The sequence below is a fragment of the Pseudogymnoascus verrucosus genome (genome assembly GCF_001662655.1).
Source record: "Pseudogymnoascus verrucosus strain UAMH 10579 unplaced genomic scaffold scaffold_63, whole genome shotgun sequence".
Taxonomy (NCBI): domain Eukaryota; kingdom Fungi; phylum Ascomycota; class Leotiomycetes; order Thelebolales; family Thelebolaceae; genus Pseudogymnoascus; species Pseudogymnoascus verrucosus.
The window spans coordinates 96,774-117,200 of NW_017263714.1; the positions used below are offsets into that span (position 1 = coordinate 96,774).

At 49.5% G+C, this 20,427-nt stretch overlaps 8 protein-coding genes across 8 annotated transcripts; 4 read left to right on the forward strand and 4 right to left on the reverse strand.

Moving 5' to 3' along the window:
- Positions 1–250: 250 nt before the first annotated feature.
- Positions 251–1,991, forward strand: VE01_09288 (uncharacterized protein; the record flags this gene model as incomplete). The annotated part of the gene is made up of 5 exons (XM_018278702.1): positions 251–325; positions 380–553; positions 605–804; positions 879–1,143; positions 1,212–1,991. The coding sequence occupies 5 exons, from the start codon at positions 251–253 to the stop codon at positions 1,989–1,991; spliced, it is 1,494 nt and encodes a 497-aa protein (XP_018126140.1).
- Positions 1,992–2,047: 56 nt separating this feature from the next.
- VE01_09289 (uncharacterized protein) lies at positions 2,048–5,279 on the reverse strand. Its single transcript, XM_018278703.2, has 6 exons — positions 5,034–5,279; positions 4,903–4,973; positions 4,770–4,850; positions 3,947–4,560; positions 3,341–3,894; positions 2,048–3,271 (listed from the first exon to the last, which is right to left on the reverse strand). The coding sequence occupies exons 1-6, from the start codon at positions 5,180–5,182 to the stop codon at positions 2,290–2,292; spliced, it is 2,451 nt and encodes an 816-aa protein (XP_018126141.2). The 5' UTR covers positions 5,183–5,279; the 3' UTR covers positions 2,048–2,289.
- Positions 5,280–5,423: 144 nt separating this feature from the next.
- VE01_09290 (uncharacterized protein) lies at positions 5,424–7,953 on the forward strand. Its single transcript, XM_059464050.1, has 9 exons — positions 5,424–5,500; positions 5,552–5,942; positions 6,002–6,198; positions 6,260–6,481; positions 6,536–6,548; positions 6,607–6,672; positions 6,722–7,195; positions 7,247–7,257; positions 7,312–7,953. Exons 2-9 carry the CDS (start codon positions 5,841–5,843, stop codon positions 7,790–7,792), a joined length of 1,566 nt encoding a protein of 521 aa, XP_059319314.1. The 5' UTR covers positions 5,424–5,500; positions 5,552–5,840; the 3' UTR covers positions 7,793–7,953.
- Positions 7,954–8,425: 472 nt separating this feature from the next.
- Positions 8,426–8,960, reverse strand: VE01_09291 (uncharacterized protein; the record flags this gene model as incomplete). The annotated part of the gene is made up of 2 exons (XM_018278705.1): positions 8,426–8,886; positions 8,954–8,960. 2 exons carry the CDS (start codon positions 8,958–8,960, stop codon positions 8,426–8,428), a joined length of 468 nt encoding a protein of 155 aa, XP_018126159.1.
- A 377-nt stretch (positions 8,961–9,337) lies between these two features.
- VE01_09292 (uncharacterized protein) lies at positions 9,338–12,686 on the forward strand. The gene is made up of 2 exons (XM_059464051.1): positions 9,338–10,906; positions 10,956–12,686. The coding sequence occupies exons 1-2, from the start codon at positions 9,537–9,539 to the stop codon at positions 11,836–11,838; spliced, it is 2,253 nt and encodes a 750-aa protein (XP_059319313.1). The 5' UTR covers positions 9,338–9,536; the 3' UTR covers positions 11,839–12,686.
- Positions 12,687–13,010: 324 nt separating this feature from the next.
- On the reverse strand, positions 13,011–14,167 carry VE01_09293 (uncharacterized protein; the record flags this gene model as incomplete). Its single annotated transcript, XM_018278707.1, has 2 exons — positions 13,011–13,584; positions 13,644–14,167. 2 exons carry the CDS (start codon positions 14,165–14,167, stop codon positions 13,011–13,013), a joined length of 1,098 nt encoding a protein of 365 aa, XP_018126157.1.
- A 1,656-nt stretch (positions 14,168–15,823) lies between these two features.
- Positions 15,824–17,217, forward strand: VE01_09294 (uncharacterized protein; the record flags this gene model as incomplete). Its single annotated transcript, XM_018278708.2, has 1 exon — positions 15,824–17,217. The coding sequence occupies exon 1, from the start codon at positions 16,357–16,359 to the stop codon at positions 17,215–17,217; it is 861 nt and encodes a 286-aa protein (XP_018126130.1). The 5' UTR covers positions 15,824–16,356.
- A 174-nt stretch (positions 17,218–17,391) lies between these two features.
- On the reverse strand, positions 17,392–20,407 carry NOT5 (general negative regulator of transcription subunit 5). Its single transcript, XM_018278709.2, has 3 exons — positions 19,930–20,407; positions 18,236–19,863; positions 17,392–17,684 (listed from the first exon to the last, which is right to left on the reverse strand). The coding sequence occupies exons 1-3, from the start codon at positions 20,182–20,184 to the stop codon at positions 17,624–17,626; spliced, it is 1,944 nt and encodes a 647-aa protein (XP_018126129.1). The 5' UTR covers positions 20,185–20,407; the 3' UTR covers positions 17,392–17,623.
- Positions 20,408–20,427: the final 20 nt, after the last annotated feature.

Here is a 20,427-nt window from a genome sequence, read left to right on the forward strand (position 1 = left end):
TCATTACTCTGGAGCCTCTTTGGCTCCTGGCCTCCTTGCTGAACATTGCCCCCTAGAGTTTTGGACTCGAGGCGGGCTGTAACTCTCCGCAATAAACTGGTAGCCTAGTCTACATAGGTATCATAAATATAATTTCCTCATTTGTGCTCGACATGGTCATGACACGAGTACAAGAGAGTGAGGCTGCCTTGACCTATAGCTTCTCCCTTTGCCATCTATCTTAATTCAAATCCCCTCCACCGCCCTAATCATGGTGGCCTCGACAAAAAGAGCCCAATCTACATTGGCTACCAACGGCGAGTTATCTGGCGATGCTGATTCTTTGGTGAGTTTATATCCACGAGCAACTTTGGAAGGAAAATGCTAAATTGGAACATAGAAGCGCAGGAAGACTGTGCAACCCTATAAACCGGCCAATGGCATCGGACTTGTAACGCCACCTATAAGTAACTCTTTGAGCATGAGTCCAGCGGCGAATGGATGTCTATCAGCATTGTACTCCGCTTCAACAGTAGCAAAGATTTGGGGAGTTGCGCAACGGGCCTTGAATAAGGTGCGGATTATGGTATTAGGTGCTCAGTATTGAATGTTAACATGGTTCTAGTCAGCTCCGCCAACCCTCTATCCGGAATTTACAAAACCTGGAGGCACAGCATACGTTTATCGGGAGTCCGATTTTTGGACATCTGGATTCTTCCCCGGCTCCCTATACCTCCTTTTAGAGCGGCAACGAAAGTACCCTCAGATAGCCTTTCCTCCGTCATATTCTGATCTTCCTCAGACCCCACATACGCTTCAACTACAGTGAGATAATCTCCCATCTGAACCTCCATATTATTGCTCTTAGTTTTCTTAAATTGATGCTAACTGTATGGTAGATATGCGTGCAAGTGGTGGACGGTGAATCTCCACAAGAACTCCCTTCTTACTACCACCCATGACCTCAGCTTCATGATCTCCCCTTGGGCAAGGAAGGCCTGGGATATTGAAAATGACTCGAAGGCATATGAAACACTGATAACTTCCGCACGAACTTTAGCCACTCGATATAGTTCAAAAACAAAATGCCTACGGTCTTGGGACACCTGTGTTACGAAGAGGTATTCGTTTACAGATCCAAGCTTAGACTTCTTGGTAATTATAGTAAGTTCTGCATCAAACCTCAGACGAATTACAGCATTCTAGTTTGTAGTACCTAATTATGAAGCCAGGATAACATGCTAAACCTCGACCTCCTCTTCTGGGCCGCTTCCGAACTCCGCGACTCGGCCCTCCGCGACATCGCCATTTCCCACGCCGAGTCAACGCAGACTCACCATATCCGCCCTGACTTTTCCACTACTCACGTTGTAAATTTCGACCAAGCTACCGGCGCCGTAAAGGCCAAGATGACTAACCAGGGTTACGACGACTTCTCCTGCTGGTCTCGCGGCCAGGCATGGGCCATCACCGGATTCGCCCAGACCTACAACTGGACGCACAACCCTTCTTTTCTTGCCACCGCCCGTGGTTGCGCAGATTACTTCCTCGCACACCTTCCCTCCAGCGGCGTCCCACCATGGGACTTCTCCGCGCCGGCCACATCCATCCAGCTCACTGACACCAGCGCCGGGATCATAGCCTGCTATGGAATGCTCCTTCTGCACACCTCACTCGTGGCTCTTGGGCAGCCCTCCTCCTACCTAAAAGGTGCGCTCCACATCCTTTCCGGGCTGTGCACAACGCAGCTCTCTCCACCGGCACACTTCCACAGCGACCCCATCGTGATCCCTTCCGTTGAGCATGGGACGAGCAACGAATCTGGCGAGTTAGAAGTGGAAATGGGGAAGGGCGCGGAGACGATATTGGAGGGTTCGACGATTAATAACTATGAGTTTGCGCCTAGACAGTGGGCGGATCATGGGCTGGTTTATGCGGATTATTATTTCTTGCTTGTTGGGAACTTATTGCTAGATATGGGAATTGGAGGACACATCGCGGGCCAAGTTTGAGTGTGGCTTGGGAAAGAGCTGGGTTGTGAGTTTGGGTGACATACATAGATAGGCTAGTGATGACTCTGTGGTTTTTTGGTAGATGGCGAGACAGAGGTCATATAGAATGCAATGTTAGATACCTTTTGAGATCCATACTATGCCTAAATTTCTATAAAACTTTACAAGTCCCTACAGTCGAATAATAGCCACGCCAAAATATGACTTTCAATGCGCCGTGCCTAGGGATACCGTGGATTTTCGATTCCCCTACATCGCCTCCCGCCTAACCTCTCAACCCAGTAGTTCCGCTCTCTACTTATTCATCCCTTTCTCCTTCCTTCCCATTCTGCCCGGAAAACATACTGACCCTCTGCGTCGGCAAAAACGAATATGTTAACGGATTCTGATACTCAAATCCATACCCCATCCCCTCCTGTCCATAATCCTCCATGCCACCTTGTCCTTGTTTTTCTGTGGAATCAAAGAACTCGCTGAGCTGCTGTATGTTGCTCATTCCCGGGGAGGGGTTAGCGCAATGGGGCTGGAAGGCCAGGGGGAGGGGCGGGAAGGCGAGTGAGATACTGTCTGGTGAACCTTCCTGGTCGGTGATAATGGTGCCGCCGCTCACTAGTTGCTGGCCAATCGGCAGGGCTAAGTGGGAGATGGAATTATTTGGCAGAGTGTCATTACGGTTTGTGTGGCTTGGTTGGGGCTGTGTGAGTTGTGAGACAAATGCTGTTTGCTGCGCAGAAGAATTCTGGAGATTATCCTCCGAGTATGCCGCTTGTCGGATATCGAGGGCGTGCGGGCCTCGATCGCGAGCGTGAACTAATCGTGAGGCGAACTTGGAGGCGAGATTTTGAGATACCTCATATAACCCATCTTGGGCATGCGGGCCATTCCAGCGCCGCGAGATCTCTCGGAGGCTGTTCGTCAAGGAATCGAACTCCTGCGGTAGAGGAATATTATAGTGCAAAGTGTGCGCAAGTAACATTCGCCCGCTGATGAAGAGGCAGAATGCGAACTGGGGGTTTGTGAGGGAGATGGAGTCTTGCAGATATTTTTCCGCGATAATGGAGACCTCCATAGCAGCGGCTAGGCATGTTTCGGCGCTTGAGGTGGATGGGAGCCGAATGGACCTCGCTTGCCACTCTGGCGATGGATAGGCGATTCCCTGGTGCAGGAGCCCAACGGCTGTGTTGTGAGTTATGTGAGCCAAGGTCAAGTTCGGATCGAGGACACCATCGGCATTTAATGCACACGCTTCTCGCCATTTTTCGGGTAAAAACAACCTCCATCTAAAACGATATTAGTGTATATTCGCAGTATTCAAACCAACTGGAAGCCAATCGCCAAAAGAAACTTACTGGACGAGCCTTAAGTCTAGCTCCTTGAAGCGCATCAACCACATCTGTACGTCCTGATCATTGGACATATTCACAGCTTGTCGCAAGAAAAAGGTTGTTACAAGACTCAGGCTCTCTGACGCCTCGATGCAATAAGCAAAACCGCCAATTAGGCGTTGGTCTTCAAGTTCGGGCCTCCAAGATGGCAGAGCTCCACCAGCGGTTTTATCTGCAACTCCGAAATACGGCGTCGGGGATTTAAGAGGCCTGCCTTCCTCCCACAATGCTCCTTCGCATGGAAGACGCCTTTTGGCATCGGCACTTGTTAATGAGAAGTTCCACCCAGTGGCTATACTGCAGAATCGATCCATCAAGAAAACATTCCAGAATACGCGCCGACGCTCCTCTCTCTCTATCCAACTATTACACGGAGGGAGGAAAGCCATACGCTTGATGAGAAATTCTTCAGCAGACTGAGATTGATCCTCTTCTTCTACGCTTAGTTGTAGCTGCTCAACGGTCCTCGTCATACTTCCAACAATAGACCAGGCCGAGGGCCCACGGCCGCTGCCAATCTAGAACATAGTTAGCAAATATCCTCACATGTGACAGCTGGGAGTGCCTTACGGTGTCGAAAGCACAAATGACGAGAGCCTGCAGATTCTCAACAGAGAAGGATTCCATACTCTGCAGAATTACTATCTGCCTGCTCTTCGTGGAATATTTCATTCTCACTTCGGCGCTGCTGACCCTCGGGTCATTGGAGAATCGAATGCACAGAGACACAATAGCGTGGAATATCGTAGTTAATTTTTGACGCTGGGCGGGATTGGCCATTCGCTCACGAAATTGCTTCACATGAAGAATCGGAATCCAGGGATGTATACTACGAAAATAAATATCGACCAAGGCGTCGATCAAATCATCTGGGGGGAGGCAATATTCCTTGTCCTCTAACATTGACTGTGGTGCTGGCTGTGGCCTCTGTTGTTGCTCTTCTTCTCCTGTGCTGTAGGCGCGTCGACGCTTTAATGGGCTGGTTATGCTACCATCAGATGGATCGAAGTCGGCCGAAAGATGCGATAGGGTAGACTTAAGTCGACTTGTGTATACTTTCAGTGTCTCGCCGGCATTTGTGGCGGAGTCCAAGGATGTGGGTGTTTGAGCCTGGATGGAATTCAGGCAATTCCAGACCTGCTGCCACAGGACCCCTTGCCCAAGAAACATATTTTCCAGGGTCGCTTTAAATGTTGTTAGCGGCTACATATCAAATATAACTGCTAACTAAGGAAGGCAATAGCATGGCCATGATGTGTTCAGTTGTCTCGCAAGATTAGACTGATGGAACGAGCTTCATGCTTACTTTCCAATAGAAGGCAACGAGAGCGCAGGGAATATAGAAATTGAATATTCGCGACGCAGAACAACAAGGGGAACGGCCCAAACATACCGACCCTTTGGTTGAGTTTCTCGACTACGCCTGTCCGTAACCCCGGCTTCATCTTTCGGTCGTCATACACACAATCAACATCTTAAAAGATATTAGAATAACCCAGTAATAGCTTTTAAATATTGCAGCTTACTGAATCTCACACAATGTGAACAGGGTTGCTTCCTCGAGCATCTTGCTTTCTTCTTGCGGCATGGCTGGCAACTAGATATATCATCAGTCTGGCTGGTTCCCTTTCCTCTCAGGGAAGACCATGCAACTCACGCTGGGCCATCATCCTCTGCTCCTCCTTTGTGTCCCTTGCCACTGCCGGTATTCGACTCTTGTACGTGTAAATCATCATCGCTCACCGCATTCTCGGCAACGTTATTGCGCATGTTTCGATGTAGGCGCGAAAGTTTCGCACATTTCATTTAAACATTTCATTCGCAAAGGCTCTACAAACATAAATAAATGGTGCTGAACAGCCCAGAGGTGCGGAGAAGGCTCGTGCTCCTCGCACATAAGCACGCTACAGGGGTATATACCAAGGTAGCGTGCGGGGTACCGATCTGTTGGAGGGATTTAAGAATTTACACTACCTACAGATCATGTGATTTCAGACCTTCCTCCTTTTTATTTTTGCTCTCTGCAGCAGCTAATATCTGCACGCATCGCAGACTCATAATTCCACAGGTCAGACCGGCTCTTACAGTGGAAATGCCATCCGTTGAATATAGCTAGGTTGCTAGGTATACCGGGCCCCCTCTAGTCCTCTTAGTCATCTCCTAACGTACTATCAGAGCGGAGGAAGTGTCGGAGTTTTCTCCGGCACAACACACCCCCCTCGTAACTGTTTCCCCACATCTACTTCGCTGTCCTAAATCTGCGGGGCCCCATACGGGGTGAAGCGGAGAGAGTGGAGCCGCTGAGTCCTAGTATCCATCTCTTCTCCGCGCCGGCCAATGCGATTAAATGTCTTAGCTATATATCTTGCATGCATCCATTTCAACTCTCATAACGCTCATTACGCTGATTCTCTCTATCACCCAAAACCAAAATAGCAACAGACAATATTGCGCAGCTAGCAGCATGGTCCAGCAAGAGAAACCCTCGGAGGTTCGCCATGACGAGATAGCTCCCTGCACCCAGCCCGCTGAGGAAAACTATCACCAAACAAATGAAGATCAGGAGGTTTGTTCCTAATCTCATATCATACCGATGTTCGTTTACTAACTTACCCTGACTGGAAGACCGCTAAGTACGTGGGTGGAAATACTACCTTCGTCGACGAGGAGACTAGTAACGCGCTTTTCTGGACAGTCAACAAGAGAATCCTAGCATGTATGCTCGGAACTTATTTTTGCCAATCTTTAGACAAAGGCACCCTTGGCTTCGCCTCGATTATGGGTATCCAAGATGATGCTCACCTCGTTGGCCAAGATTATAGGTTTGTTCTCTTCGACTCGATTTACTAAAGGGGTACACCCCAGGTCTAACCTCGATCTCAGTTGGCTTGGCACAATATTATACATGGGAGTGCTTGTCGGAGAGTATCCCACCAACCTCCTGCTACAAAAACTTCCTGTTGCAAAATATGTCGCAGCCAACGTTTTTCTATGGGGCATTGTCATTGCTTGTTCAGCAGCTGCCAAAGACTTTAAGTCCTTAATGGTAGTCCGATTCCTGCTTGGCATGTTTGAATCCTGCATACAACCCGCATTTATCATCATGTACGCTCATCTGCTCCTTTAAATTCCCTGAAAAACAAAACTGACATACATCAGGACAAGCATGTGGGCAAGTCAACATATCCCAAAATCTAACTCGCAAGCACCATCTAACACACCTATTTCAGTATACGAAACGCGAACAGACCGTCCTAACTTCGCTCTGGTATTGTATGACTGGAGTACAATTAATGGTAATTTCTATGACTCCCTAATAAAATCCATTAACCAACCTCGACATAGGTCGGAGGTATCATTGCGTGGGGTGCAAGCCACTACGTCGGGCACTCTATCTATTCCTGGCAACTCCTATTTCTCGTTCTAGGATGCGTGACGTGCGGCTGGGCAGTTTTTATCGGCTGGTGGCTGCCTGATTCTCCACTGAAGGCGAAGTGCTTCACCGAGGACCAGAAGCGAATGATGGTTGAGCGTGTCCGATCTAATGACACTGGGATTCAAAACAAGACTTACAAGGTCTACCAGGCTCTTGAGACGATTAAAGACCCTGTTATCTGGTGCTATATCATGCTGCAGATTACTTCAACTCTTGTCATCGGTGGCCTCGGCGTGTTTTCGAATATAATCATCAAGTCCTTCGGATTCACTCTTCTACAGACCCAGCTCTTGAATATAGCACAGGGCGCTGTGACGATTTTGATTATGGTTGGTGGTGCCACCTTAGGTCAGACAACCGGCCAGACTATTTTGGTTATGCATGTGAGTCTCCTCCTATTCCATCCTCAAAGTATAATCTAACAAAATAAATAGACATGGACAATGTGAATTTCCTCAGAATCTAACCCTAGTATTGTATTCCAGCTAATACTACACAGCCCTCCCATAATCGGAACCGCGGTTATCTACTCCATTACACCCACCCCCCAAACCCGCGTCGGTCTCCTGATCGCCTTCTACTGTACCCAATTCCACCTTGCACAAGGGAATCTCATCTTTTCTCTGATCTCCCGCAACATCGCTGGCCAAACCAAGAAATCTACCGCCCTGGCCATGACCTTTGTGGCCTGGGCCGCCGGGAACATGACCGCCCCCCAGATCTTCCAGAAGAGCGATGCTCCTCGCTACAAGAATGGCTTCATAGCGCACTTCTGCCTCTACGTCCTCTTTAACATCTTCCTAGTGGTCTTGCGACTTTTGCTTACGCGCCGCAACAAGGCGAAGCAGATCACAACAGCGACCGCACTGGCTCTCGAGGGGACGACGGACTTGAAGCAGGTGGATGGAAAAATCACGCACGCGCGGGCGTTTGATGATTTGACGGATAAGGAGAATCCGGATTTTAGGTATGTGTTTTAGGGGAGTGGGAGGATAGTTCCTGTTGCTTGAGGCGACTCCGCGGTTGGGAGATTGGGCTGCTATGTGTATACAATGAAACCAGTCGTGAGATGCAGACACACTCTTGCGCACCGATATTCCCCTCAGAAATGAAGCAAAAGATACCTCTTTCGTAATTGCCGTTCAAGATTTTATCTATCCTTGTGCAGCTATGCCTCGTGAAATATTTAATAAGTATTACAGATGTGATTATATAAGTTGTGATGAATTCTTAGCTACCATGTTTTGACAGTTTAAACTCATTACGGATTAACGACCCTTCGGCCATCCGTCTGGCCATCGCTTACGTCGTACCAACTGATGTTGTCAAAATACAACGTTCTGGTTCCATCATTGTAATTCTCAATATCTACAAGAAAGGTTACTAAAAAATTATTTGTGATATACTCGGAAATGTTTAAAAGGGAGGGGACGAGCGGGGGGGGAATTATATGTGTGTGTACATATATATATATATTGGGACCACCTACCATAAGCATACTGGCCATTTTTGAAATAGAATCCACTGGCGAGCGCATCATCGGACCAACTGTCACCAAAACCGACGTTAATGTTTTTTGAACTGTACACATTGTCGCCATTGTACCACACCTCCTACGCGCCCTTTTCTGCTGCGGAGACCTTGAAGCGGACGATGACACTGTTCCAAGTATCCCGCGCAGTGGAGCTCACGATGACATGCTGTGTAGGATTTTCGCAGGATGAACGATGATCGACGACCAGCTGATTGCTCGTGATGGTAAGAGTTCCACACCAGCTCGAGCACCCCCCCGGGCAGAACTGCTGGGCAACAACTGTTGACTTGTCGGTTGGGAAGGAGGAGCTGGGAACATAGAGGGCAAATCCCTGACAGCCTTCATTCTTCAGAATCTCGTTGGTTTTGCCAGAATCGAAATGGCAAATCTCGGCCCCCTTGTCGTCTCGCGTCCCATCGTAGTTGCTCTCATCAAAATACACCTCGAGCTTGCCGGAGCCAGCGTAGACCGGCGACTTGCTCGCTGCTTGGGCGTAAGAGGGCGACTTCTGGTTGCACGCAGAGAATGGGCCTAAAGACCCTTCGAATCCACTAGCCTTCAGCGTTGATGGGCATCCCTCCGAGTTGTCATAGTAATAAACACCTACTCTCCATAGTTCTATTGCGATCACCGTGCGTAGAAACTTCAGTCTATATTCTGGAGGTTTGCGTTCTTGCGATACGCAAGGGTTACGTGCGGGGTACGGGGTAAGGAGCCCCGGGTTTGGTGTCGTCTGTTCCTATGATCTTCACTTGAAGCGATCGTGATGTCTGTCTTGGGCGGAACGTGGCCCGAACGCGGCCACAGCAATAGTTACTTCAATTCCACGATACTAATCGCACTTATAATTGGTGATTGACCGCCGTACTATATATGGGTAAGCAACCTCGAACTATAGTCTCAATGCTGTCGAGAGGCATAGCAAATCGAAACCGTCAAATCCTCGCTTGCAAATAAGGTATGGCGCTCCTTCATGCATCTGTGCCCAATGCTCAGCCTCGTGTCGTGCATGCATCTATCCTTCAGTCCATTCTCTCCGTTCCAACGACGAAAGTTATGCCTATAAAGTTAGACGACAAGTGATTGATTCCGGTACTGTTGATCGCATTGGCACGATTGTGCTTGCTAGTCAAAGCTTGGGCGCCCTGTAAATCAGCTGGACTCGAGCTACCACTCTGGGCATTACAAACATGGCAGACCCAGTTGGGGCCGGCGCCGGGATTGTTGGCGTCATTGGTCTAGCCATCCAAGTCACGCAGGTTGTGGTCCAATTTGGTATGGACTGGAAAAATGCGCCAGATGATGTTAAGGCATTCATGGCCGAATTAGGGGCTCTGAAGACCGTGTTGTCAGAAACAAATACCAATATCCTCCTCAATGCAGACTTTGAAGCGGCCTTTCAGGACCAACCGTCGGTACTATTATCTCAATTGGGGCCTAATGCTCCGTCAACAACAGACACAAAGCGGTTGCTAGAGATCTGCAAGAAAGAGCTGGAATCGTTGCTTAAAGAGCTGAAAAAGAGGGGAGAAGGCCATCAATTAGGTTGGGGGAGATTCAAAAGTGCCTTTTTGGCTCAAGATACTCGAGATTCGGTTGAAAATCTATGCCGACAATGTCAGCTGTTGAACAGCATGCTCTCGATCGACGCGGCTGTGCTGGGAGCAACCACGTATAAAGAAGTCAAGGAGGCACGGAAAGAGCAACAGGAATGGCACGAGGCCGAAGAAAAGATTTCCATGGCTATAAGAGGTGGCGTAGACGAGTCTAACTCGCGACAAGAGAATCAAATACGGAAGCACCAGGACCAAGCAATTCTCGACTGGCTTACCCCTATCGATTACGCTCCTCAACAGAGCGATTTTATCAGTCGGCGACAAACAGGGACTGGACAGTGGCTTCTCGATTCGACAGAGTTCCAGTCATGGCTTATGACAGAAAAACAGACGTTGTTATGTCCGGGAATTCCAGGTTCAGGGAAGACAATTCTTACGTCAATTGTGATAGAAGAGCTTATCATGCAATTTGGCAATGATAAAAACATAGGCATCGCATATCTCTATTGCAACTTCCGGCGCCGAGATGAGCAGAAGATTAACGACTTATTACAAAGTCTTCTCAAACAGTTAGCTCAAGGTTTAAATCCTCTACCAGACGCTGCAAAATCTCTCTACGCTAAACATATTAATATCCGAACGCGGCCAACATTAGATGAGCTCTCACAGGCTCTACATGCAGTTGCTGCTTTGTATACAAAGGTCTTTATCATTGTTGACGCCCTCGATGAATGTCTAATGACAGGTAGCCACCGATCGAATTTTCTATCGAGGATCTTTGATGTCCAAGAAAAAAGTGGATCAAACCTGTTTATGACATCAAGACATATACCAGAAATCATTGAAATATTTAGCGGGCATACATTGTTGGAGATTCGTGCATTAGAAAGTGATGTACGGAAGTATGTGGATGGCAACATATCAAATCTGCCGTCTTTCGTTAGGCGCAGTCCCGAGTTACAAGAGGAAGTTAAGACTGGGATCGTGGAAGCTGTTGATGGCATGTATGTAATATATACTCAAGCCCTTTCAAAACACTAATTATTCATATAGGTTCTTGCTCGCGCACCTTCATCTAGATTCTTTAATTGGAAAAAGATCACCGAAGGCTGTCCGAACTGCATTGAAATCGCTCCCCTCTGGATCCAACGCATACGACGAAGCCTATAAGGATGCAATGATTCGAATTGAGGGACAACTGTTGGATCAAAAAGGCCTTGCTTGGCAGGTACTATCATGGATCACTTGTGCGAAAAGACCTTTGACAATGGTTGAACTCCAGCATGCACTTGCGATAGAACTAGGCGAATCTAGCCTCGACGAAGATAACCTCCCACAAATTGAGGATATGGTCTCAGTTTGTGCCGGATTAGTCACTGTCGACGAGGAAAGTGAAATCATTCGACTGGTTCATTATACAACACAGGAGTACTTTGAGCGAACGAAGGAAACATGGTTTCCAAATCTGGAGGCTGAAATTACGAAAATCTGCGTCACATATCTCTCATTTGATACGTTTAAAGGTGGAGTCTGCCAGAACGACAAGGAGTTTGAAGAACGACAACAGTCAAACCAACTTTACAATTACGCCTCATTTAATTGGGGTCACCACGCGCGCGAAGCTTATACATCTATCCCAGAAGTCCACAGCTTTCTCGAAACAGATGGTCAACTTCAGGGATCTATCCAAGTACTACTAGTCAAGAAGACGCATTACTTGGGCGAGTCACAGTATAGCCGAGTCTTTCAAAATGGGTTGATAGGAATACACTTAGCAGCATATTTCGGAGTTGAAAAAACAGTACAATATTTCCTCGGCACTTATATCTCAGATGTGAAAGATAAATCTGACCGAACGCCACTGTCGTGGGCTGCAGCGAATGGACACGAAGCTGTAGCTAAACTGCTGTTAGCGAACAACGCTGATATAACCTAAAGGATACACGCTGGGGTCAGACGCCACTGTCGTGGGCTGCGGAGAATGGCCAGGAAGCTATGGTTAAGCTGCTGGTAGCGAACAACGCCGATATTGAATTGAAGTGTACAAGATATGGCTGGACGCCACTGGTGTGGGCCGTGGTAAATGGGCGCGAAGCTGTAGTAAAGTTTCTACTAGAGAGCGGTGCTGAGTTCAACTCACAAGATAACTCCAACCAGACGCCGCTGTCATGGGCTGCAGTGAAAGGGCATGAAGCTATATTCAAGCTGCTGTTGGAGAAAGGCGCTGATATCGATTTAAAGGATGACAAAACCCGAGCACCACTATCGTATGCTGCAGAGTACGGACACGAAGCTATACTCAAGCTACTGCTCGTAGATAGTGCCGAGGTTAACTTGAAGTCTACATATTTGAGCAGGACGCCGCTGGTGTGGGCCGCACCGAATGGACATGTAGCTGTAGTCAAGTTACTGCTACAACACAATGCAGAGGTCGACGCAGAGGACAACCATAACCGGACGGCCTTATCGCATGCGGCAGAGCGCGGGCACGAAGCTTTAGTTAAACTGCTGCTCGCGTACAATGCTAAGGTCAACGTAGAGGACGGCTCGGAACGAACGCCGCTGCTGTATGCTGTACGGGGTAATCACGAAGCTATAGTCAAGATGCTGTTGGAGAAACACGCTAAAATCGACTTGAAGGATACCACCCATGAGCACACGGCGTCATCGTTGGCGGAAATGAAAGAGGATGAGGCTGTGATAAAGTTGCTAGAGATACACAAGCAGGAACAGTGTGTAGTCTGTTAATTCAACCTACAAAGAATCACCAAGAACTATGTCAACATTCGCTGTTTTTGCTTGTGTAAATGTATTATTTGCTCTTCTAACACTACAAACCCCTCGCAGTGGCACCCCATCAAGACCCTGTAGCCTCTCCTCCGCATATCTGTCGGCATCACTCATTACCAGCCGTCGACAATCCAATGAAAAGCCAGGCAACTCCTCGAACAAAATAAGGAAACCCTCCTCTAACTCCTGTACCTCGTCTATATCCATGCCATCCCTTCATAAACACACAGTATGAGTACATCGTAACCTCGAGATCATAGTCCCAGGAAGCCATCCAACTATAAACGACGAGCAACAGAAACCTAAATCTCCATCGCCTCACCACGTAACCATCTCCTCCGAAGCCTCTGGTTTACAAACAAGACAAGCCACCCAGTTATGCGGATTCGCCTCGTCAGGAAACCAGCCAGACTCACAATTCCCACAACCCTGCACAAACGGTTGAGAAGCGCCCGCGGCAGCCGGCTGTTCGGCCACCTCTGTCGATTCTGCAGCCTGCAATCTCGAATTCCTCGCCGTAATCCTCGATCTCTCACACATCTGATTACACTTCCCACCACACTTCCACCCCGCCTCCGTCTGATTCCTCTTCAAGCACTTTGAGCATCTCCACCAGGCCATTACGACGTTCCTGTCTTGGAGCCACTGCACGACATCCCGATGCGTCTTCTTCACGAGGTCTTCGCGGTGGTACTCCCGGTAGTGCTCGCGGCAGTGGTCCTTTCGGTCAAAGGCCTCTTTGTGCTTGCACTTTGAGTAGTCGCAGAAGTGGCGCTCGGTGTTGCCCTTGCCGTGCACGGTGGTGAAGTGGCGCTCGAGGTCGAAGGGGCGCTTGACGGGCTTGGAGATGCATTTGGGAACGTAGCATTTGTGGACTAGGTTTCCTTTCTCGCTGGTTTGGGTTAGATGGGGGGTTCGGAAATGGGATGGGTGGGAGTATATGGGACTTACTCGTATACTTTGTCTGAGAGGCGCCTCGCGGGAAACTTTTCGGATTCTAGATATCCTGGCTGAAGAGTGTGATATGCTCCTTCTTTGTCGACGTGGAAGTCATAATACATCCACCATGAAATATTTGGGTCGCCGTCTCTCTCGATATCGAACAATGGTTTTGACATGACTTGATCTTGGAAAGAGGGAAGTGGAAAGTTGTACAAATTTGCTGAACCAGTGACTGAGTGGACAGGTGAATAGCCCTGATGAAGAGAATAACCGCCAGACGTCGTATGCGGAGGTGCTTGAGAAGTGAAGCTCCCGTAGGATGAGAACGAGCTGTTGCTGTCAAGTGATTCGAACGTGTCGGTGGTATTATTACTTGAGTATGAGTTGAAGCTGGATCCGGAGTCGTCACGTTCCATATACGGCGCGAAGTGATGTTGATCAGACTGTTGCCCTTCATATATGACGCTGTTACTGGCATCCGGGACTTCTATATTCCACCAGGGCATGAAGTCGTCTGGAATATCACAATCCATGTTCATAATCTATACGTCTTCGGTTTGGTGTTTGATTGGTTGTAGATGGGGGGGAGTGTGGAGGATCAACGTTCAGATGAGATTGAGTTCCGTATTTTGATCAGGAACGTCAGCATATGACTAGAATCTAGCCCTTGGAGAAATGTCAAGTGGGTCAAAAAACAAGAATTTGAAACCGGGGCTGAAGAATGGACCAATATATAGGTGTTGAGAATACGTAGAATGTGAGATATAAGCCATTTTATCTTTAATGGGCAAAGCTCCCGTAATTCACGCTACAAAATGTGAAAGCTAGAAACAGAGGTATGGAGATAGGTAGGAAGTATGCACTTTTGCCGCCCTGAATGGGTGATAGACAGTCGAGTATGAGGATGACGACAGCCAGTGAATTTTTGTAAGGCGAACGAGGCCACACCGAGCAATGTGAGAAGAGCTTACTACCGTATAGGAGCCTTGGCAGCTCGTGCCTGGGTATTAAGGGACGGAACGCTAAGTTATTGGGATGAACCTACTCGTGACCGCATTGAAAAAGACTCGTGGGGGAAGGCTGAATCCAAGATGAATTGCTTCGTTGCACCTAACGGCTAAGGCTGGGGGTTGAAGGCAGAGATGCTGACGCGACGGCGAGATCCTGAAGTTCCACAAAGGTCCGAAATAGCGCTACATTGATAATAGCGGGTGGCGACTAGCTCCATGAGCTTCAGGGATCGGGAGGGGCCGTGTGTCGCCTCACTTTGAGCCTTAACACCGATGTTGGACAGGGAATGCTGATCTAGGGCTTGTAGAACATTTCACGATAGTCGCCCGTTCCCTCAATAGTTCACCGACCCGAGAAACGTACTCCGTGCTTGGCTTCAGTTCGAAAACTCGCGTCCAGCCCGTCGATTTCGATGATGGAGTCGTATGTATCGAAGCCTTCTCGTGCTCAAACAGCGCGATCCATCGCGATCTCTTTTGTGACACGGACTCAACAGGGTAATGGGTAGTGCCAGCCTCGCGCCAAGGGTGGGCACGGCTCATACTACAGTATGCTGCTATATCGCTCAGCTGGGCTGGATTTCTCTCGATGCGCGATCAGCGACACACTTCAGAGTACCAACACAGCGTGAATTCGACATCGCGACTAAACCAACAATCATGGGACGAACAAGCGGTGAAAGTGTCGTTTCTGGATGATTGAACAATCCATTGGAAGTACTCCCCGCTATCCCGCGCGAAATGCCCCGTAGAAAGCCTGGGTCCACCGTTTGTATCGCGGGTAAAAAACGAGGCTGTCTAGTCTCCTCCAACATAAACGAGGCTCGTCGTTGGATGAGCCATTTCGGGCCTTCGCTAACATGGTGGGGGGCCACCCTAATGATGTTTCCAGCAAGCGGCAAAGCGTCCAGGACGGGGAGAATGTCGCACGGAATGTGATTCTGGGAATTCGCATCGCGTTGGAGTTCTAACAGGATATATGTCGGGGCTTCATAGATATATTCTAATATATTGTCAGAGCAATGCAAAAAGAGCTGATCGGGAGGTACATGACGTGAATGTTGTCGTTGCCATAGCCAATCATCGCCTGAGAATCGCCTCAAATCGATCGCGGCATTCCATTGGTCAATCTCCCGTAAATCCCCTAAACACGCCCAAACTGGGACTATATCCGTTTGAATATAAGAGTCATAATTCAGTAAACAAAAAGTGTTTCAATATCTCCTTCACGAGAGGTGTCAGTAAATATTTTCCCAAGTTCGACTTTGGGATACCAGCGCTTTATATTTGTCCTGTAACTCAGGTCGCTGTCATCCCTCCCCTCCGCAATATTGGGCATAACTGCATGACGCATGAAGCGAGGACCCGACTCACAAATTCCACGACAGGAGGCAACATTGGCTGGATAGCAAACGTCCCGGGTCTAATATATACGACCACCTGGTGCGTTGTCAGACAGTTTTGAGTCCTGCGACCTATTGCGCAGCCAGACGATTTTGCCGCATTCTAGTTGCCGCATCAGCACATACGTTGCGGCGTAGCAAAGTTCGCAATTGGAAGGCGAAGCGCCGCGCTGTATAACAGGGACTTACCCGTCACCTCCTTTGTTTGCATCGGTATCATTCCGCCTACAGTACAGCGGCGAGAGGCTCATAGGAGGCTCTTCTAAGACTAATTCCATACCCTCGGAACCCAGTCATCCATCCCCAAAAATGTCCGCTCCCGAACCAACCTTCGACCTATTCACCTCCCTCCGCTACGACCCCCTCCTCCTCACCTGCGCCGCCAACACAACCCTCAGCCCCTCCCCATCCCCCTTCTACATGCTCTCCCACCACCGCGACCGCATCCTCTCCGCAGCACAGCACTTCAACTGGCCCTTAGCCATCGCGCGGCTATCCGGTCCCTCCGGACTAGACCATTTCCTCGCCGCCCTCAAGGATGCGGTAGATACTACATCTACCGCTCCTAGACGAGTTCGAGCAGTTGTTGATAGAGAGGGCGGGATTAGCGTGGATAGTTTTGAAATCCCGAAACGCCCACTCAGAAACCTTTTTCCCACGCGATTACCGCCGCCGGGGACAGGGCCGCCGAGAGTTAACCCGTTGACGGGGGGCGCGTTGACTCTAGGCGATGATGACTCAACTGTGCAGCAGGGACCCGGATACGGCGAGCCCTCGCGTGAGCAAGCATGGTCCGTCATGCTGGACCCGGTAGACACATCCCCCTCCCCCCTCACCTCCTACAAGACCACCAGCCGAGACATGTACAACTCCGCCCGCACACGGGTAGGTATAGAATCCATGTCCGACCCGAAGGAGGTGTTGATATGCAGCACGAAAGAGGGGGAGATCATGGAGGGGAGTCTAACGACGGTGTTGTTTTGGAGGGGGGGAACGTGGGTGACGCCGCCGGTGGAGAGTGGAGGGCAGGTTGGGACGACGAGGAGGTGGGCGTTGGAGAATGGGTTGTGTGTAGAGGAGGTGGTGAGGAGGGGGGAGGTGGTGGATGGGGAGGAGTGTTGGGTTAGTAATGGGGTGAGGGGGTTTATTGCTGGGGTGATAAAGCTGTAGTAGAAGGGGTGTAATGTTACAAATAAATAGAAATAGAAATAGAGGCAACTTATTGATAGGGCATATATCTGCAGCAGCAGCAGCAAACAAACATCACTCCCTACAAGTCTCGGGCATTTCCGGCTCACTCATGCGTCACGGGAAGTCTGCAGTAGCACAAGCTAAAACTAAACGCAAGGGGTCAAAAAATCTCCATTTCGGCGACCTCATTCAATCACCAAACGGATGCCTCCTGACCCTCATCCCTATGAGCATACAAAGAGTTCCAGTAGTTACCTGCTATAATTCACACAGCCATGTAGAAGTATATTGCCCTGCGCCCCTTCCTTCCCTGTCCCCCTTCCCAAAGCAAGCACCTCCCAGCGTACATCATACAAAGCGTTTGATGCCCCTCTCGATCGATAATCTATACATCGTCCTCGAGGAACTTATACGCGAATTTAAAATCTGCTTTCCGGCGGTTCATCCTAGAGAGGGGTTATGTTAGCTGCCGTTCTTGTGGCAAGTGCGCGTCTGTGCGTGGAACAACGATGTGAGATGGGCCTCCGGTTTGGGGAAAGGAAAGAGCTGCTTGTATCCGGGAGTTCCAAAGGGGGTTCCAAAGAGATATGCAGGGATCCGAAAGACATCGGAGTTGACTTTTTGTAACCATCCAGTACTAACTGAATGCCCGAAAGGCCAGTTCCCGATGAAACTTCATTATATGCACAGGGCTCCAGGGTCCCAGCAGAGAGCATTGATTGAGGCACGCTAAACGACACAGGCCAAAATAACGTTCCGTTCTCGTGCTGTTGTAAATCCCTTGTACGACGCAAAACGAGGCACTAGCAAATATACCGTATGGTTTTCTGAAACTTTCCAGTGAGACACTAGTCTTCACCGTGGTATAGCAAGGTGCAGCTGATTAGGAATTGCTGCGTTGCGCATGTCGCATGGGGGAAAGAGGATTCGCTGCTGGTTTCTCGACATGACCGTCATGCCGGACCCAAACACTTCTACATAACAACGGCATACGCACCAGGTGCTTTCGTAATCGAAGAATCGATACGTTCCCTGCTCAAACTCCTCGGTGATTGTCTTGGGCTCCTCGTGTCGTTGGAACCACGTTTGGTACTGCTTGTGGAAGCGCCAGCTTTGATCCTTTAACGACTTTGCCGCTAGGTATTGTTGGTAGGTCCCTTGCTTGTAGTAGAAGACGTAGAACAGCGTATCGGGGTCGATGCGAGAGTATAACCTTGGATCATCAAATATCGGTAACGGCTCTTGGGGGTAGTATGAAGGCGTGTTGAAGCGGTATTTGGGCTTGTAGTATCGCGGTTGCTCGGCATCCAAACCGTCGGGGAACGAAGCATTGGAAGCGGCCAACATCCGTAGCGATGACGGCGAGGGTGTTATCGTCGCGCGCTTTTGTGTTACCTTGAAAGACTGGATGAGGTCCTGTAGATCAGACGGAAGGTGGAATATCGACTCGTCCTGCTCCAACAGGCTCGCGCCAAGCACGTTCGTGGGTCCTTTGGGAAGGCCTGCCTCTGACACATCTGCGGCGGCTCCCTTGTCTGCAGCGCGTGACGCTCTACCGGACTTTGCACTCTCGACCTTGCTTGTAGCCGGCGTCGGTGGGATACTGCCCGCAGCTTGCGAACTGGGCGCCGGGGATTTGCTCTGCCGCGAAACGGATCGTGCCTCGTGAGCAAGTGTCGTTACGGGTATGCTTGGTCTCTGGGCGGGTGTATGAGCAGCACTAGCAGGTTGTGAAGGTGCTGCGATTGGAGATTCCTTTGCGACATGTGACGCCGGTAGAGATGCGAGAGGAGTGTTGGAGGTAGACGGTGGAGTTGCCCCCGGTGGCGGTGGTAAAGGTGCGATTCCCACAGTATTCGCTGCGGCGGCGGCTGCGGATGCATACTTTAACGTCTCTCCCGGCGGCCTCGTCGGCACCGTGGCTGGCTTCATGGCCCCGGTCGCCGATCCATTTGTCAGATTTGAAAGTGGACTATGCAATGTCGCCAAAGCAGGGAGTGGACTTCGCAATTGCGTCGACGGTCGCCTCGCAGCTGCAAGCGGAGGTTCCGGCGCTGAAGGTTTTTGTTTCGAACTGGGTATGTGATCTGTCTTTGTATGTGACTCCGGCTCGTCTTGTATCGATTGTGTGTCTTGAGACGATACTCGGTCGTTGTCGTTGTTCATGCCATAGACATCCTCTTCCTCTTGTAGATTAAGCTCATCGTACATCTCATCATCCTCCATAAAGTCCTCGTTCATCCCGTCGGAGACGTAGTACTTGATGCTCTCCTCTAGATCGGTAACCTGGTCCGTCTCTACCGCACCGTTCTCTAACGAGCGTTTTATCAGTTCCAGCTTCCCTTGATGCCACTTATGTCGTTCTGTTATACGCTCAATTTCGGCCATTCGATCCGCCTTGCTGCTTTGGTTTTTTCCCTTCTTCATTGTCGCTTGTATCGATTCGCCTTCGGCTTCTAGGGTCTCTATTTGCCTCTCCAGCTCCTCGACGGTGCCACTAAGGAATTCGCAGGCTTCCAGCTTCGCCCTCTCTTTCGGATCTAATTTCGCTGCCGCTGATAAACCCTCTTTCGAGTATGCCTTTGTCTTCATCGCCTTCTCGACCGCCTTGAACTTCTCCATTTGCTACGTGGCCGTCAGTACCCATTACGTCAATCCGCATGATGCCCATGTCTCTCGGGCTCAACCTACGGTCTCGATAAGCTTCCTGTGATCTAGCAGCGGACCCTTGTCCTTGATATCATTGCTGGCCGCCCATGTCTTGATCTGATCTCTCAGCCGTTGCAGCTTCTTGATCTCGCGCTTGAGGTTGTCCTCGAGTTTCTCCTTTTGGGCGGCGTTGGTGGACTGCTCGATCTTCTCGTATATCGACTCGAACTCAGCGACCCCTTCCGACACTTTCTTGAAGCATTTATCCACTTCCTGCTGAAGTTTGCGTGCGGCCATGGTGAGTGTCTGGGGAGGGTTGTGGCGGTGGTGACCTGTTTAGTTGCTGTCGTGATCTCGGGGCTAGCTTTATTTGCCAATCCGAGCCCATATGTGGGACAATGATGAGGGTGAATTTGGTGCGACACGACAAGGATGCGTGTGACAAGGTGGTTTGGGGGGTTGTTGCCACTTTGATGTTGTTGATTCTTGCGGCTCTGTAATGCTGAAGTAGCGATACAGGACAAACGGGTTAAGGATGTC

Excerpts from the sequence above, each read along its gene's own strand:
- VE01_09289 (XM_018278703.2), bottom strand. The coding sequence starts at position 5,182 with ATGAAATGTGCGAAACTTTCGCGCCTACATCGAAACATGCGCAATAAC. Across the intron at positions 4,561-4,769 it reads GAAACTCAACCAAAGGGTCG|CGACCCTGGAAAATATGTTT; the intron begins GTATGTTTGGGC and ends CAACATTTAAAG. Across the intron at positions 3,272-3,340 it reads CTAGACTTAAGGCTCGTCCA|ATGGAGGTTGTTTTTACCCG; the intron begins GTAAGTTTCTTT and ends ATATCGTTTTAG.
- VE01_09290 (XM_059464050.1), top strand. The coding sequence starts at position 5,841 with ATGGTCCAGCAAGAGAAACCCTCGGAGGTTCGCCATGACGAGATAGCT. Across the intron at positions 6,199-6,259 it reads CTCGTTGGCCAAGATTATAG|TTGGCTTGGCACAATATTAT; the intron begins GTTTGTTCTCTT and ends CCTCGATCTCAG. Across the intron at positions 6,673-6,721 it reads TGACTGGAGTACAATTAATG|GTCGGAGGTATCATTGCGTG; the intron begins GTAATTTCTATG and ends ACCTCGACATAG.
- NOT5 (XM_018278709.2), bottom strand. The coding sequence starts at position 20,184 with ATGGCCGCACGCAAACTTCAGCAGGAAGTGGATAAATGCTTCAAGAAA. Across the intron at positions 19,864-19,929 it reads ACAGGAAGCTTATCGAGACC|CAAATGGAGAAGTTCAAGGC; the intron begins GTAGGTTGAGCC and ends ACGGCCACGTAG. Across the intron at positions 17,685-18,235 it reads TTCGATTACGAAAGCACCTG|GATGAACCGCCGGAAAGCAG; the intron begins GTGCGTATGCCG and ends ACCCCTCTCTAG.
- VE01_09292 (XM_059464051.1), top strand. The coding sequence starts at position 9,537 with ATGGCAGACCCAGTTGGGGCCGGCGCCGGGATTGTTGGCGTCATTGGT. Across the intron at positions 10,907-10,955 it reads GTGGAAGCTGTTGATGGCAT|GTTCTTGCTCGCGCACCTTC; the intron begins GTATGTAATATA and ends TTATTCATATAG.